The sequence below is a fragment of the Drosophila hydei genome, unplaced genomic scaffold, assembly GCF_003285905.1.
Source record: "Drosophila hydei strain 15085-1641.00,03,60 unplaced genomic scaffold, DhydRS2 tig00000149-arrow-pilon, whole genome shotgun sequence".
Classification (NCBI taxonomy): domain Eukaryota; kingdom Metazoa; phylum Arthropoda; class Insecta; order Diptera; family Drosophilidae; genus Drosophila; species Drosophila hydei.
Window position 1 is genome coordinate 3,857,829 of NW_022045678.1, and position 15,518 is coordinate 3,873,346.

A 15,518-nucleotide genomic window follows, 5' to 3' on the forward strand; every position below is an offset into this window, starting at 1 on the left:
AATTAAAATTTAGTTGAACAGTTGGAATTGTATTTTTACAATTTTTATTTATTATTATTCTTTTTTTTTTTTTTGAACACCCTACTTACATGTTCTTATATTATTTTCGTAGAGCTGATGGTTTGATGAATCCCTCGGTGAACTTTTTTTGTTGCGTATTAGTTGTAATTTATAATGTTTTTTTTCACAAATTATTTGTTGAATATTTGTTTAACTGAGTTCGGGTTTTTTTTTTTCACAAATTTTTTTTAATAATTGTTTGATTGAGTTCGGGTTTTTTTCAAATTATTTGTTGGAAATTTTCTTAATAGAGTTCGGGTTTTTTTTTTTTTTTCACAAATTATTTCTTGAATATTTGTTTAACTGAGTTCGGGTTTTTTTCACAAATTATTTTTTGAATATTTGTTTAATTGAGTTTGGGTTTTTTTTTTTCCGATTTCGTTGGGCGCCAGTTATTTATTTTAATATTTCGAAATTATGTTAAGCGCGTACGGAGTATCGGCGTTAACACTTATTCGAAAAATGAGAAGACTTTGTGAATTCCGTGGCGATGACCGACGTTCTTTATTTCCAAAAATCAACTAACTCTATTTGACAATCGTTCTTATAATAGAAGCTAGCCCTAAGCCCTGAAAACGCTGGCATTGCATACAGTACTAGGTCGCTGGTCAGCAACATTGTTGCGCGTGGACGCTTCCGCTGTTGTGCAATGTCCGCTTGAGACAGCTGGTGTCGTAAGCATTTATGCTGAGAATGCATGGTCAGCTTCAATATTTACGTTCTGCTGATCAATTGTGTTAACTTGTAGCTAAGACGCAAACTCACTCGGATAATAATTTTTCAACAACCCTTAGACTCTAGACTTATCCAACTGCAGCAGGAGGAGGCAATCCCAAATCGGGAAACTTAGTAAATAGACTCTATTATATATATATGTATATATTTACTTTTAGTATATAAATATATATTTATATATTTAAATATATAAATATATATATCTAACACATAATTAAATATATAAGTATTATTATTCTTTTGCCTATTCCCCATTTGCAATGGGATCAGGTTATAAAAATAGCTCCAGTCATCAAGCTAAAGCTTCGATTTGGAATATTTGCCAAGTTGCACAGAAATAAATAAATAGGTTTAAGCTTGTAGCGCCCGAAATGTGCCAGTAATTGTCTTACTGATCGTTAGTCACATCGGCCAATATACGTAGGCAAATAGTTATGTGAGCGTAGAGTAAAAGCCTTTACCGATACCGGGCTGTTTCCTATCATAGTACGTGCGGTTTTGCAATACGATAAGGCTTAAGCGCTGATGGCGGTGCTCGACATAAAAATAGTAACGGTAATTTAGCAAATAAGTACTAGACGTATTATACGTGGCTCAAATCGACGATGACTATGCTACATTATGACCAACAATTAGCCTAAGCAGGCGAGAATGCCGCGTATGAACCGGCTAACCGAGGGATACCCTGTACGCAGCGTCAAAGTGCCGTTACGAATATTCAAATAGGCCTTGCTAGAGATGGAATGTGAGCTAGCTACATCTTAAAGTCTATTCATCTGCTTTAGATTTAAAGACTTTCTTGCTTTTGTACTTCGATTCCATTTATTAGAGAAGACTTCTATTAGAGCAGACTTTCGCAAAAGCCAATATACCCCTTTGGCCTTTGAATGGGTAGGTTAAATAAAGATCATATATCACATTTGAATACTGGAAAATCCTATGAATGACATGAGTGCTTGAGTGCAGAACAAGCATTATCTGATTTGTTGCAACGTGAGATCTGCGCCGATAAAGATGCTAGTAGCACTTGATATTGGGTACGGCGATAAGCGAGTATATGCTGAGTGTCCAATGCGAAATTGATGGTGTTAGGTATATATTATAATCCTTTAAGTACTATGCATTTGATTGGTAACCGCAGTTTAACTGATAGTCGGAATATGTACACATTATTATCAACTAATTGTTGTTAATTTAAAGAAAAAATCAACCCAACTTCCAGATGCCCTATAAACACATGTGAAATACCTCACAACGTTATATCAAGTAGTTTCTTGAGTAAGTATAGAGCTGGGCGATTATTGTGAGGCCGTGTATAATGCATGCATCTGAAGCTGATCGAATCGATATTTATCGATTTTATAAAGTATATTTAAGATCTGTGTACTTTGGTACGACGTTGCTTGCTTCCACGTTATGCTGTTTCAGAGTCACAATGTGTCTTAAGTCTTATATACCCTTTATGAAATTTGGATAAAGGGTAAAAGGTATAAAAACATTTTGCCATGCATGGAGAAGCCTCAAATAAGTTGACTGTTCCTTATTCATGAAGGCAGACGGCAATGTGAAAGTTCATTCATATAAAAAGAAATAAATATAAATGGACATATTCAGATCCTCTGGAAAAACCTTTGATCTTACGAAACAGCTACGAAACAAATACAACAAATTTATTTTAATTTTATATAAATTATTAAGTTTTATCCGCGGAAAATGTTCACATAATTTAAAAATTTAAATTTAAAAAGCTGTAGCTACGGACCAAATTGATCTAAAATAACAGTTAATAGTGATCAGTGATCAGTGATCAGATAGTGACAGAAGCGAATCCCTAATACCTTTAGAATCCCGCGAAATGACAGCAACAAAGAGCAACTCAGCTAATGTACTCCAGCACATCGAAGCAGGTCTCAATGTGCTCAACCAGCTGTGCATTGGGTTCGTGACAATCTGGATCTGCTGGAACTGCCTGCGAACTGGTCTAACTGGAATCCGGCTGCACGTCTGGCTAGTGTCCTTTGGCTTCGTCTTTCTGATGGCCGAGGGCATGATGTGCTTCTACGATGGCAACTGGCTGACTCTGCGCTACACTCGCAAGCACAAGACAGCCATCCATGTGGTGCTCCAGATACTCGGCGGCGGCATGGGGGTAGCGGGCTGCCTCGTCCAGCTGATACGTGACCAGTGGGCCATTAGTGTAACCGTCCATTCCAGATTGGGATTCGCAGCCTTCGTGCTATGCCTGATCTCGCTGCTCAGTGGACTAACAGCTGTGCTGGCCCGTAGCCTCTCAAAGGTTCTATCGCCGCTGGCCAACAAGTCCTTCCACGTCCTGCTCAGTCTGGGCACATTTGTGACTGCAATGTTGGCTCAGTTCTATGGCTACACGCAAACAGGAATATTCAAAGGCCAAGGCGAGGACTTCGTTATCCTTATGCAAGTCGTGACTCTCGTAGCAATGGTCCTAACTTGCATCGCACCGCTGAAGTCGCTATATCAGAAGGCTCTCAGTTTCGCCAGCTAAGGCATAGGAGTTCTCTCGCGGAAATGCAGGCAAAATAAAATAATATTTAAAAATGTTTAGTTTAAGTAATTTAATAATAATTTTTAATTAGAAGAATAATAAATATAATTTTACTAGAAATGCAAAATTCTTTTCACTCTAATTTCATTAAATTAATAATTATCTAAAATATATTATGTAAATTCTATGCATTTTTCCATGGATTGCTGCTCTTTTAACTTGAATTTCCTTAAATTCTAGGAACATATTAATATTTGTTTGGCACAAAAGAGTTTCATTCCGTTTTTCTTATTTTGAAATTTTTAGTTTAAGTAATTTAATAGTAATTTTTAATTAGAAGAATAATAAATATAATTTTACTAGAAATGCAAAATTCTTTTCATTCTAATTTCATTAAATTAATAATTATCTAAAGTATATTATGTAAATTCTAAGCATTTTTCCATGGATTTCTGCTCTTTTACATTGCTCAACTTGAATTTCCTTAAATTCTAGGAACATATTAATATTTGTTTGGCACAAAAGAGTTTCATTCCGTTTTTCTTATTTTGAAATTTTTAGTTTAAGTAATTTAATAGTAATTTTTAATTAGAAGAATAATAAATATAATTTTACTAGAAATGCAAAATTCTTTTCATTCTAATTTCATTAAATTAATAATTATCTAAAATATATTATGTAAATTCTAAGCATTTTTCCATGGATTGCTGCTCTTTTAACTTGAATTTCCTTAAATTCTAGGAACATATTAATATTTGTTTGGCACAAAAGAGTTTCATTCCGTTTTTCTTATTTTGAAATTTTTAGTTTAAGTAATTTAATAGTAATTTTTAATTAGAAGAATAATAAATATAATTTTACTAGAAATGCAAAATTCTTTTCATTCTAATTTCATTAAATTAATAATTATCTAAAATATATTATGTAAATTCTAAGCATTTTTCCATGGATTGCTGCTCTTTTAACTTGAATTTCCTTAAATTCTAGGAACATATTAATATTTGTTTGGCACAAAAGAGTTTCATTCCGTTTTTTCTTGTAATTTCAGGAATTGAGGAGAAATCAGCTTTGGAAGCACCAATTTTTTATCTACTCTCCATTTTGTTTGATTGTCTAACAAGCAAATCCAAATAATCCAAATAAAAAATTATATCAACTAATCATTTACTCTTCGACTCTCATGCATCCTTCCAAAGTGCCTTAAGAACTATTTAGTCTCATCTATTTGTACTTAAATTATTTTATGGTTTGGATTCTAAGACTATTTGAGTCTAGAAAATGAAAAACCTTTTTCATAAGCCGACAGCCTCCATTGGAATTACAGCTAAGGTAATATTATTACTTATCATAAACTGTGATGCATTTTCAAATTTGTTTATTTTTTAAGCAACTTGAATTGTGTCATTCAAAAAGAAGTTATTTATTTAATACAAAGGTAAGAAATGTAAATCTATCTAAATCTGAAAAGTGCACAAACATACTAAATACTTACAGCATCAACAGCTAATTTGATCTATCCCAATTGCTGGTGACTGACTGCTATAATCTTTCGTTTCTGTCATCAAATTCTATTTTAATTTCAAACTAAATTCTTTTTAATTGTTAATCTGGTAACACAAGGGATATTCATAGTCAAAAGAAACCTTAAGAAAGGTTTTGTGAGACGGAGCTTTTCTCGCAGGTAATCAAGTGAAATATTATATATATACATATTATATATATATTATATATACATATATATACATATAAAAGTAGGTGTGAATATCTCTCTTCTTGTCCATCTATTTATCTACCTGCGCATCTATTTATCTTTCTGGATATATCGAGCGGGCTAGCTATGCGAGCGAGCGAGCTAGCGAGCGAGCGAGCGAGCGAGCGAGCGAGCGAGCGAGCGCGCGAGCGAGCGAGCGAGTGCGAGAGAGCGAGCGAGCGAGCGAGCGAGCGAGCGAGCGAGCGAGCGAGCGAGCGAGCGAGCGAGCGAGCGAGCGAGCGAGCGAGCGAGCGAGCGAGCGAGCGAGCGAGCGAGCGAGCGAGCGAGCGAGCGAGCGAGCGATCTATCTATCTATCTATCTATCTATCTATCTATCTATCTATCTATCTATCTATCTATCTATCTATCTATCTATCTATCTATCTATCTATCTATCTATCTATCTATCTATCTGTCTATCTATCTATCTATCTATCTATCTATCTATCTATCTATCTATTTATCTATCTATCTATCTATCTATCTATCTATCTATCTATCTATCTATCTATCTATCTATCTATCTATCTGTCTATCTATCTATCAATCTATCTATCTATCTATCTATCTATCTATTTATCTATCTATCTATCTATCTATCTATCTATCTATCTATCTATCTATCTATCTATCTATCTATCTGTCTATCTATCTATCAATCTATCTATCTATCAATCTATCGATATACTTATTTATCTGTCTATCTATGAATCTGTCAATCCGATTGTTTCTATTTTTCAATATTGAATGCTTGAATCTTGAGAATAGAGTATCCAATATGAAGAAACGCATTTCCATTGTAGATTGCAGGGAATATTATAGTTAAGCATTCCCCACATGCGATTTGCTCAAACAGCTTCCCCAGAGAAAATGAATGTGCAATAAACAATTGTTGCAAAAACACAAATGCAAAATATTATCGAATGAAAGTATTCACTTTTACTAGCGCACTACCCGACTAGTAGATGCCCTGTAATAGTTGTCTTCTACCGCCACACGCACAGCTCACATCGAGTCTGTGGCTCTCCATGCTCAATCAGAAAAATTTCAAATAATTATTATATTTAAAGTCGATTTTTAGACGAGTTACATGATATAGTAAGTGAATTGCAATATGAGTTAATATTTGCGGCTTGCGGTTGAGAATACCAGTTATAGCAACAGACAGCTGTGCGGCCGACTCGGCTGTGACTCGACTGCAGAACGGAGATTAGTAGAGCTGCTAAAGTCGATGGGCGTACTTCTGACTCGCAGAAACAAAAAATTAATTGCACGTCATATAAGTTCGCTATTGGCTTTCAAATAAGTACAAATAGTTTCCGTGAACTTGAATGAATAAAAAACAGCACAGTCAGCCTTCCAGCCTCATAAAATAGTTGTTGGACGCAATTATCAGTCGGCGAGCTTGTTTTTGTTGTAACTAATAAATTTAACACGAAAATAACATTATTGTTTCCCACTGATAAGCACACTGTGCGCATTGAGTAAGTGTGTTCAGAGCACGACTAACAGATGCCCTCGACTGGCTTTCAGTGAAACCCATTTGCACATTCCTCTCTTCTCTTTGGCCTTCAGCAAACATAACTGCGATGTTAAGATAGTCGTATTTGGGACTTAGCCTTCACAGTCCGAGATCTAATTGAAATCGATACATATCGATTTAAAAGAAACAAGCAGTGTGCAAATGGCGAATTATACTTTGAGGAGCTGATGATGTATGGCTCAAATACCAGAAAACCCTAAAGTCCACTCCCCTTCCCTTTTCAGTTACAGGGTATTAAGACCATTCGAGTGAAGCCTGCTGTTTTTCGGGCCACGATGACAGAACATCTCCCGCCGGTCATCAGTAGCAATCAGAAAGTCGCCGACTACGGCAGCACGACGAGCGCCAACCTAGCTAAGAATCAGCATTCGCAATCGCTTCCAACCGGTCCAACAGCTCGTCCACAGCGATCGCCCTCCTTCCTGCAGCTGAACGCATCGGCGGGTGGCCATCGATATTCAAGAATGTCGCATAATAAGCTGCATAGTGATTCCCAGCAGCCGCTGGAGCGTCTGGAGTACTTTCTGAATGTGCTCAATCAAATGTGCATTGGATTCATAACCATCTACATATCCTACCTCACGCTGCAAACGGGTCTCGCAGGCACTGGACTGCACGCCTGGCTGGTTACCATTGGGGTAAGTGGTCCGGCGACAAAAGTTGATCAGCAATCAATGGGAAATGTGTGTATTGCAGTTCTCGTTCTTCATGGCGGAAGGTGTAATGGTTCACTATGGTGGCAACGTGCTAACAAACAGCTACAAGAGAACCACAAAGACCACAATCCATTGGATTCTATTGACGCTGGGCGGCGGCTGTGGGGCAGCCGGTGCCCTGATCAAAATGATACAGAAGGGATTTCTGTTGAAGTCCACCCATGGCAGATTGGGTAAGTGGGCGTGATTAACTCTGGAAACAATAATAATCTGGTATTGCTCTAGGTTTGACCGCCTTCATACTATGTCTACTGGCCATGAGCTCCGGATTGGCAGCTCTCTGCTCGGCGCGCGTTAAGAAACTGATCACGCCGCTGCTAAACAAAGCATTCCACAATTTCCTGGGTTTCGCCTGCTTCGTCATCGCCTTAGTCACCCAGTACTACGGATATGAGACGGGTTATTTTACGCACCGCACTGAGACTGACCTGCAAATCTTGATGAAGTGCTTAACACTTGTTTCGCTGGTGCTCAGCAGCTACGGCCCAATGAAGGGACTCTACCACAAAATAAAGTCCATCTCAAGTCAATTCTAAAGCGGACAGATTATTCGCTGACCTCCGGCGAACTGCTCTGTGTGATGAGCTTTCCTTATCGCTTCCCCGCGACAATCTATTATTGTATTTAAAACTGCTTTAGACTTAAACACCGTGAATTCCCCAACAATACATAACTCACGCCGGTACACCTAGCTGTTGGAATCCCCCATGAGCATATTGGCCTGCAGTTCAAGCAAAGTTAAAGATAAGATCGGTAAATTATATAGTCGTTGCCTTGTGCTGGTCACGTACAACTCATTCGTAACACGAATCGGATTACTTTTGACAGTATCAGCTATGCCAACAGATAGTTGTCTCACATGCATGCCAAATTAAACAGGCCCTCATTTTAATACATAAGAATAAAATATAATTTCAAGACTAACTTCAACTGACACCTTTCAACTTCTTAATCAATTTTAAGAATAAATTTTACATAAATCGTTGTCTTACAAGGCTTGGGTAAATGGCGCTGAAGTTCAAGACAAGAGTGATCCTTGCAGTCAGACATTTATAGGTCTACCTGTATAGAGGCTCAAGAGTGGGCTGGCTACAAAACTTTATGGTGCCTAGCTCAGAATATTTCGAAGATATTCGAAAAATTAACTAACTAAAGTATCAATAATATTCAATATAGTTTTCGATTTATTGATTTCACTTACATCAAATTTAACCTACATAGATAAAAGTTCAAATACCGTCAAAGAAAATAGCTTTTGTAATTGAGATATCTTCAAACTCAACTCGAACTTAGCTCTCAAGCTTCAATAACTGAAAAATACATTCCCATTCAAGTGGACAGACGTTGCACAAAACCAATAAACTCTGTTTTACTTTTGAACAGGTATAAATATGCTCACATCCTAGAATATCCTGAATCACCCAAGTCAACTATTTGCTGCAACGATTTGGAAAGCCTGTGATCATCCATCAATCAATCAGATATTCTCTCTGACAAATTGATTGGTCGAAATCAGACCCGAGTCAAGCTATAACTAAAAGCCCCAAGCTTGTTAAGAGCAAAGGGAAATGGACTACGAAATGGACTGAAGTAGACGGACATACGCACACAGTTTATTCAGAATATTAAAGTATACATGCAAAGTTCGTGGGGAAAGTAATAACAATTAATCTTATAATGCAATGCTGCAATGTTGCAATGCAATGCAAAAGTAGTAAACGAAAATATAAACAAAATTCTGAGGCTTTCGCCTGCGTCCTTAGTGTAAGAGGCTTGGTAACTTTTGAGTCGTTGTTTAAAGTATCAAAGATATAATGCTTCTAGCTCTTACACTGTGTTTAAAACGAACATACATATATTTATATATGTGTGTAACATAAGTATACTAGATACTGTAAAAAATGGTAATTCCCAATTTACTACGCCCCCAGTAAATATAGCAAAAAACATTTGATGAGACGATGCCAAGGCACAACTTTTCTACTCTATTAAATCTTCTCACAAAAGTTAAAAATCGAGAAACTCTTCCAAAAAACTCAATCATAAGTTATAACAAATCTGTAAATTATAACAAATTATTTGCTTACCGATTTCGCTATATGATATTAAAATATGTATTTATAAAACTGGTTTCAATGGATTTTTCATAGAGTTCTAAGTCCCACAATTTTTTTCAAATATTAATTAAGCTAAATAATATAACACAATATACTGTATGCTAAAAATAGATACTTAAGTTTTTTTTTTTAAGCAAATAGAACATTAATAAGATAGTTCTTCTGAGAACATATATAAAACATATAGATCTATGTTCTATCCATGTCCTATTATCCAAATATTCTCATTATTTTACCAACTTTAGTTACTAAATATATTTGATCAATATGTATTTAAATTGTGTTAAGTTTTATAATCATACACACGAACGCAATATCGATACGTTTATATATCATTACAGCAACTCATGGTGGCCTTATCTCAGACTTAGTATACACATACATACGTCTATAGTTCATAAGATTATCTTTTGTACATGCCACTTATCAAAAAAAGCTAGTTTTATTAATTAAACTAAGCATTGCAATGTTATTATCAATTGTTAAAAATAGAAATTGTTTCCTTCAGCTCAAAGCATTAATACGTAAGAATCTTCGTATCTCTCAAGTGCACAAACTGCTTTCAACAGACATCCAGTCTTCCCCGATATCACTTGAATGTTATAATCGATAGCTGTGCAATGAAAGTGAAAGCGACAGAGCTTTCAATGTGCTCAACCAGCTAGACCTTGGAGTGCCGTCGTTTGGCTTTGTTTTCCAAATGGCTGGCGTCAACTGGCTGACTCTGCGCATGGGGCATAGAGGTAGCTGACTGCCTGGTCCTGCTGATACGTGACCACTGGAATAATTACCCATTTCGTGCTGTTCCTGATCTCTCTGCTCAGTGGACTAACAGCCGTGCTAACTCCGCTGGCCAACAAGTCCTTCCAAGTCCTGCTCAGTCTGGCCACATTTGTGACTGCAAATGAACCCGATATTCATATTTGTATACACAAAATGTAAAAAACGTGAAATCCCAAACATTTACCTTTTCATAAATCCAAGAACAAATGAATGAACTTTTGCGAATTCCAGATTTCATTTGACTTCGAATTCAAGACTCTTAAATAGCGCTTCGCGCGCTGCACCAAATGTTTTCATGAGTCGCCCCAAAGTATGTGACATTCTTTAATCTTTGTTTATTAAATTCATATGCTGAAAACTGAATTTTAATTGAAAACATCAGATTTCGGGGGATTTGCTCCCTTGGCATAAATAATATGCAAGTGCAACGCATGTTTATTTTAAAAATTCTCATTGTAATTCGTACATAGCTAGTGCGATAAATAATACTTGACGTGGATCATTGTGGATGTGTTTCGTGCGTATATATATACCATATACATATATATATATATATATTCGTTATAGAGTAAAATAAATATAGCTCTAGCATAAAGTATAAAAATACATATTCGATTCATGATAGTTATAGAAGTGAAGAATTTCAAATCTAAGAGACGTATAAGAACTTGGAATACAAAGGTTGTTACACGAAACATTCAGTAAATAGGACAATATATGTAGTATGTATAATGGAACATTAAACTACGACTAAAGCACATAGAAATTCGTAGTACGCATTTTCGACATGACATGCATAACGGGCAAGGCAAAATCATTTGATAGTTCAAATATACTCGTCTAAATATATCTATATGGAAATTCTGTTTGAGTTTAGAGCTTGGTACTGCGCCTGATGGCAAAGGACATCAGGGCGTGCTCCAGCCGCATGTGATAGGGCAGCTTGCCACGTGCCACGACTAGCGGCTTATCGCCAGCTGCGCAGCATCGATCGCGACAGCAGTCGCAATGCTCGCCATCGCTGCCTTCCTCCTCCTCCTCATTGTAGTCCTCCTGAAGTTCACGCTCCTTGGCTGCACGCTGCTCGAAGCGCAAATAGAATACAAGGCAGACGAACAGCATTAGGACGAGTGCGCACATTGCACCGCTGGCGATGCTCGCCTTCTCAAGCATGGGACGCGGACGTTTGGGCAGATAGGAGCCATCGATTTCCTTATACTCGCAGCGCTGACCCATAAAGCCAATGGCGCATTCGCAGCTGTAGACGGGCAGCTCGCCTATCTTTACGGCAAAACAATGGGCGTCGTTCAGACAGTACCAGGCATCGAAGTTCTCCGGACACTTGTATGTGGGGAATGTGATATTTGGCCTGGCTGTTGTCGTCGTTGTGGTAGTTCGCATTGTTGTTGTTGTTGCCGGCGCCTGTGTTGGCGGTAATGCAATGCCCGACATGGACGAAGAGACCGATGGACGCGGCTTCGGAACGGTGCGGCTGGAGCATGCCTCAATTAAAGCCAGACAGCTGAATAACAGCAGCAGCAGCAAAATGCGCATTTTCAATGTGTCGAATACTCTGGTTGTTGTGCTTGTGGAATGCATTTGCAGGTTTCTTTCTATTTGGTTGCAACTTTGTTTGGTTTCTCTTAAAATCTTACAATACTATTTTGCGTATAAACAAATAAATTAAAACGATAAACAAGACTATCACAAAGTATTTAACAAATATCGTTATGCACAGCGAGGCGTCGTCATCAAAGGCTCTTTGGAATTCTGTTCGTATACAGTATCTGTATCTACATATGCATCAGAATCTGTGTGTGTGTGAGTGTGGGGATCGGCGTATCTGTGAAGAAGATACAAATGCATTAGAAAACTGTAGACAATCAAATCAAAAATCATCAACGAAAATGTTCAATTTTTAAATAATTGTCGGCTAAATGGTAAATGATAAATAGAATAGAATCTGAATTAATATTTATTCTTATATATATGTTATATATTTGAAGACACCATTTCACTCGAATTTGTTAATTTTCGTTTCGTTTTTTTGTGCAAAATGATCAGATCAAAATGATACAGAAGGGATTTCTGTTGAAGTCCACCCATGGCAGATTGGGTAAGTGGGCGTGGTTAACTCTGGAAACAATAATAATATGGTATTGCTCTAGGTTTGACCGCCTTCATACTATGTCTACTGGCCATGAGCTCCGGATTGGCAGCTCTCTGCTCGGCGCGCGTTAAGAAACTGATCACGCCGCTGCTAAACAAAGCACTCCACAATTTCCTGGGTTTCGCCTGCTTCGTCATCGCCTTAGTCACCCAGTACTACGGATATGAGACGGGTTATTTTACGCACCGCACTGAGACTGACCTGCAAATCTTGATGAAGTGCTTAACACTTGTTTCGCTGGTGCTCAGCAGCTACGGCCCAATGAAGGGACTCTACCACAAAATAAAGTCCATCTCAAGTCAATTCTAAAGCGGACAGATTATTCGCTGACCTCCGGCGAACTGCTCTGTGTGATGAGCTTTCCTTATCGCTTCCCCGCGACAATCTATTATTGTATTTAAAACTGCTTTAGACTTAAACACCGTGAATTCCCCAACAATACATAACTCACGCCGGTACACCTAGCTGTTGGAATCCCCCATGAGCATATTGGCCTGCAGTTCAAGCAAAGTTAAAGATAAGATCGGTAAATTATATAGTCGTTGCCTTGTGCTGGTCACGTACAACTCATTCGTAACACGAATCGGATTACTTTTAACAGTATCAGTTATGCCAACAGATAGTTGTCTCACATGCATGCCAAATTAAACAGGCCCTCATTTTAATACATAAGAATAAAATATAATTTCAAGACTAACTTCAACTGACACCTTTCAACTTCTTAATCAATTTTAAGAATAAATTTTACATAAATCGTTGTCTTACAAGGCTTGGGTAAATGGCGCTGAAGTTCAAGACAAGAGTGATCCTTGCAGTCAGACATTTATAGGTCTACCTGTATAGAGGCTCAAGAGTGGGCTGGCTACAAAACTTTATGGTGCCTAGCTCAGAATATTTCGAAGATATTCGAAAAATTAACTAACTAAAGTATCAATAATATTCAATATAGTTTTCGATTTATTGATTTCACTTACATCAAATTTAACCTACATAGATAAAAGTTCAAATACCGTCAAAGAAAATAGCTTTTGTAATTGAGATATCTTCAAACTCAACTCGAACTTAGCTCTCAAGCTTCAATAACTGAAAAATACATTCCCATTCAAGTGGACAGACGTTGCACAAAACCAATAAACTCTGTTTTACTTTTGAACAGGTATAAATATGCTCACATCCTAGAATATCCTGAATCACCCAAGTCAACTATTTGCTGCAACGATTTGGAAAGCCTGTGATCATCCATCAATCAATCAGATATTCTCTCTGACAAATTGATTGGTCGAAATCAGACCCGAGTCAAGCTATAACTAAAAGCCCCAAGCTTGTTAAGAGCAAAGGGAAATGGACTACGAAATGGACTGAAGTAGACGGACATACGCACACAGTTTATTCAGAATATTAAAGTATACATGCAAAGTTCGTGGGGAAAGTAATAACAATTAATCTTATAATGCAATGCTGCAATGTTGCAATGCAATGCAAAAGTAGTAAACGAAAATATAAACAAAATTCTGAGGCTTTCGCCTGCGTCCTTAGTGTAAGAGGCTTGGTAACTTTTGAGTCGTTGTTTAAAGTATCAAAGATATAATGCTTCTAGCTCTTACACTGTGTTTAAAACGAACATACATATATTTATATATGTGTGTAACATAAGTATACTAGATACTGTAAAAAATGGTAATTCCCAATTTACTACGCCCCCAGTAAATATAGCAAAAAACATTTGATGAGACGATGCCAAGGCACAACTTTTCTACTCTATTAAATCTTCTCACAAAAGTTAAAAATCGAGAAACTCTTCCAAAAAACTCAATCATAAGTTATAACAAATCTGTAAATTATAACAAATTATTTGCTTACCGATTTCGCTATATGATATTAAAATATGTATTTATAAAACTGGTTTCAATGGATTTTTCATAGAGTTCTAAGTCCCACAATTTTTTTCAAATATTAATTAAGCTAAATAATATAACACAATATACTGTATGCTAAAAATAGATACTTAAGTTTTTTTTTTTAAGCAAATAGAACATTAATAAGATAGTTCTTCTGAGAACATATATAAAACATATAGATCTATGTTCTATCCATGTCCTATTATCCAAATATTCTCATTATTTTACCAACTTTAGTTACTAAATATATTTGATCAATATGTATTTAAATTGTGTTAAGTTTTATAATCATACACACGAACGCAATATCGATACGTTTATATATCATTACAGCAACTCATGGTGGCCTTATCTCAGACTTAGTATACACATACATACGTCTATAGTTCATAAGATTATCTTTTGTACATGCCACTTATCAAAAAAAGCTAGTTTTATTAATTAAACTAAGCATTGCAATGTTATTATCAATTGTTAAAAATAGAAATTGTTTCCTTCAGCTCAAAGCATTAATACGTAAGAATCTTCGTATCTCTCAAGTGCACAAACTGCTTTCAACAGACATCCAGTCTTCCCCGATATCACTTGAATGTTATAATCGATAGCTGTGCAATGAAAGTGAAAGCGACAGAGCTTTCAATGTGCTCAACCAGCTAGACCTTGGAGTGCCGTCGTTTGGCTTTGTTTTCCAAATGGCTGGCGTCAACTGGCTGACTCTGCGCATGGGGCATAGAGGTAGCTGACTGCCTGGTCCTGCTGATACGTGACCACTGGAATAATTACCCATTTCGTGCTGTTCCTGATCTCTCTGCTCAGTGGACTAACAGCCGTGCTAACTCCGCTGGCCAACAAGTCCTTCCAAGTCCTGCTCAGTCTGGCCACATTTGTGACTGCAAATGAACCCGATATTCATATTTGTATACACAAAATGTAAAAAACGTGAAATCCCAAACATTTACCTTTTCATAAATCCAAGAACAAATGAATGAACTTTTGCGAATTCCAGATTTCATTTGACTTCGAATTCAAGACTCTTAAATAGCGCTTCGCGCGCTGCACCAAATGTTTTCATGAGTCGCCCCAAAGTATGTGACATTCTTTAATCTTTGTTTATTAAATTCATATGCTGAAAACTGAATTTTAATTGAAAACATCAGATTTCGGGGGATTTGCTCCCTTGGCATAAATAATATGCAAGTGCAACGCATGTTTATTTTAAAAA

General features: G+C 36.8%; 4 protein-coding genes across 8 annotated transcripts; 3 read left to right on the top strand and 1 right to left on the bottom strand.

Moving 5' to 3' along the window:
• Window positions 1-2,509: 2,509 nt before the first annotated feature.
• On the top strand, window positions 2,510-3,345 carry LOC111598927. Its single transcript, XM_023314402.2, has one exon. It carries the CDS (start codon window positions 2,651-2,653, stop codon window positions 3,317-3,319), a length of 669 nt encoding a protein of 222 aa, XP_023170170.1. The 5' UTR covers window positions 2,510-2,650; the 3' UTR covers window positions 3,320-3,345.
• Window positions 3,346-4,942: 1,597 nt separating this feature from the next.
• Window positions 4,943-8,259, top strand: LOC111600476 (cytochrome b561 domain-containing protein 2). Of its 5 annotated transcripts, none has more exons than XM_030223197.1 (4): window positions 4,943-5,000; window positions 6,837-7,250; window positions 7,309-7,501; window positions 7,554-8,259. In XM_030223197.1, the coding sequence occupies exons 2-4, from the start codon at window positions 6,888-6,890 to the stop codon at window positions 7,862-7,864; spliced, it is 867 nt and encodes a 288-aa protein (XP_030079057.1). In that variant the 5' UTR covers window positions 4,943-5,000; window positions 6,837-6,887; the 3' UTR covers window positions 7,865-8,259. The 5 variants fall into 5 exon arrangements, with proteins under 5 accessions (XP_030079057.1, XP_023172359.2, XP_023172369.2 ...); XM_023316591.2 differs by lacking the exon at window positions 4,943-5,000 and adding an exon at window positions 6,293-6,553; XM_023316601.2 differs by lacking the exon at window positions 4,943-5,000 and adding an exon at window positions 6,293-6,485.
• A 2,678-nt stretch (window positions 8,260-10,937) lies between these two features.
• Window positions 10,938-12,168, bottom strand: LOC111598928 (protein spitz-like). The gene has a single exon (XM_023314403.2). It carries the CDS (start codon window positions 11,825-11,827, stop codon window positions 11,102-11,104), a length of 726 nt encoding a protein of 241 aa, XP_023170171.2. The 5' UTR covers window positions 11,828-12,168; the 3' UTR covers window positions 10,938-11,101.
• A 129-nt stretch (window positions 12,169-12,297) lies between these two features.
• Window positions 12,298-13,102, top strand: LOC115482930. Its single transcript, XM_030223246.1, has 2 exons — window positions 12,298-12,344; window positions 12,397-13,102. Exons 1-2 carry the CDS (start codon window positions 12,299-12,301, stop codon window positions 12,705-12,707), a joined length of 357 nt encoding a protein of 118 aa, XP_030079106.1. The 5' UTR covers window position 12,298; the 3' UTR covers window positions 12,708-13,102.
• Window positions 13,103-15,518: the final 2,416 nt, after the last annotated feature.